Source organism: Cebus imitator, unplaced genomic scaffold (assembly GCF_001604975.1).
Source record: "Cebus imitator isolate Cc_AM_T3 unplaced genomic scaffold, Cebus_imitator-1.0 Scaffold311, whole genome shotgun sequence".
NCBI lineage: Eukaryota > Metazoa > Chordata > Mammalia > Primates > Cebidae > Cebus > Cebus imitator.
Genome location: NW_016107626.1, coordinates 3,053,322 through 3,055,260, shown reverse-complemented (window position 1 = coordinate 3,055,260; position 1,939 = coordinate 3,053,322). Strand labels below are relative to the sequence as shown.

The 1,939-nt window shown below is 61.8% G+C and overlaps 1 protein-coding gene and 1 long non-coding RNA gene across 2 annotated transcripts in view; one reads left to right on the top strand and one right to left on the bottom strand.

Annotated features, from left to right (window-relative positions):
- CDH4 (cadherin 4) overlaps nucleotides 1–1,939 on the bottom strand; it is a 673,674-nt gene that overhangs the window by 13,270 nt on the left and 658,465 nt on the right. Inside the window, exons 10-11 of the mRNA XM_017503455.1 lie at nucleotides 1,107–1,360; nucleotides 269–411 (exon numbers count right to left, since the gene is read on the bottom strand). Of these exons, the coding sequence (XP_017358944.1) occupies nucleotides 269–411; nucleotides 1,107–1,360 (397 nt within the window). The remainder of the gene's footprint in view (nucleotides 1–268; nucleotides 412–1,106; nucleotides 1,361–1,939) is intronic.
- The window catches only part of LOC119467619, a 37,215-nt gene that overhangs the window by 13,090 nt on the left and 22,186 nt on the right, over nucleotides 1–1,939 (top strand). The gene's annotated exons all lie outside the window — the stretch shown is intronic.

Below are 1,939 nucleotides of genomic sequence, written 5' to 3'. Positions count from 1 at the left end.
TGAAGTGGGAGGGGGTGGAATGAATTAAGTGGGAGAGGGTGGAATGAATGACTGATATGGGAATGGGTGGAGGGGAAGCATGGCCTGGGGGCCCTGAGATGGCCCACCCTGATCACTGCTATCTGTGCAGACACCCCCTCAGCCTTTCTGAGTGGCCCTCTGAATGCCTCCTGGCTCTTGGGGTCTCCCTGGCCAGCGCCCTCCCTTGCCCACTGAACCAGGATGTGGGAAGGCCACGTCGACATCTGCCCCTAGAGGTGGGCCGCACCATTGTCAGCTGCCAGGAAGGTAGCCTCGTAGACGTTGTTTTTGGTGTAGAGGGACTCACGGTCCAGCACGGCTGCCGTGGTGATCTGGCCGTTGGTGGTGTTGACGTGCAGCCAGTTCGCCGGGTCTGACAGCTTGGAGTACCTGTAGAGACAGCAAGTGCAGGGGGAGGTGAGGTGGGGGTGGGCGGGGCTGCCCCAGATCCCAGGCCTCCTTGCCCAGATGGGGCAGCTGCACCGGCCACGCCTGCAGGGCCTGGGCCTGGGCCAGAGTCTCTGATTCCTTGGAGCCCCCAGGCCCTGTCCTCCTCTAGGGCTTCCCCTCCACCTTGGACTGCGCCCCTCACCACAGGACAGGCCACACAGTGACTCCGGACACGGAGCACATACAGTGGTGGGTGGTCGCAACTCACAAGGACCCTGTGAGCAGACGCCCTCATCGTCCCCATCGCATGGACAAGGACGCTGAGGAACAGAGAGAGCAGGTGATTAGCCGAGTCTCACGGCCAGTGGCTAGTGAGACTGCAGCCGGGATTGGGGGCCACCTCCCCGTGCTGGGAATCATCACAGCGCTCAGTCGGCCACCTCCCTGTGCTGGGGATCATCACAGCGCTCAGTCGGCCACCTCCCTGTGCTGGGAATCATCACAGCGCTCCGTTGGTCAGGGGCTGCGTCTGGCTATCTGGGACTAAGGCGTTGCTGCTCCCTCCTGGAAGGATGCCTCAGGTCGGGGATGTCCCTGACCACCCATCTGGGGGACTCCTGGGCTGGCTGTGGGTTTCATGGGGAGTTTCTGGACCCTTCTGTATGGACCCCGGGGAGCATGTCCTGCGGGCCCACCTCACAGCCTGCTGCATGAAGCGGTCAGGGTCCACAGCTGAAAACGTGGTGAGCACAGTGCCGGGGGGCATGCCCTCCTCCAGGCGGATCAGCTTGTGGTTTGAGGGGAAGAAGGGGGCCTCATTGATGTCCATGATGGAGATGGTCACCCCTGCCGTGGACTGGAAGGACATCTGGATCCCGCTGGCCAGGGGCGCCTGGTTGGACACCATCACTGTCAGCATGAAGGCTCTGTTGAGTTCGTAGTCGACGGCCTGGAATAACAGATTGGGGCTGGGAGTGACCTGGCAAAGCCCCTGTGGGAGTGGGCACAGGGGCACACGGGGGCACATTGGTCTCTACCCCTCCCCAATCCTTGCCCAGCTCTTCTCAGTGCTGTGTTTTAGCTGGGAGGCCCCAAATGCCCCCATCTCCCAGGCGCCCTTATCTTCCATCTTCCTGCTGGGTTTGGCCAATGGGAGGGGAGAGGGAGGGGGTCTAGGCCTCCCAGCCCGTCCCATGCTGTGCTGAAGCAGAAGCTGGGCTCCTCCTGGGTGGCTGCAGCCTCTGCTGGGCAGCCCCTCTTCCTGGCCTGGGAACCCCATCCCTACCTTCCTCCTTTGAGCCTAGCATGGGGGAGGCTCCTGACATTGTTGGCCAGGGGGAGCCTCACCAGGTGCAGGGAGTCAAATGGTGGGCCCCAAAAGACATGTCCACCTGGGACCTGTGAACGGGGCCTTATTTAGAAAGACGATCTTTTGCACATGTAAGTTAAAGACAGAGGCCCTCATAAGACAGGCAGGGCTGGGTGACAGAGGCCCTCATAAGACAGGCAGGGCTGGGTGACAGAGGCC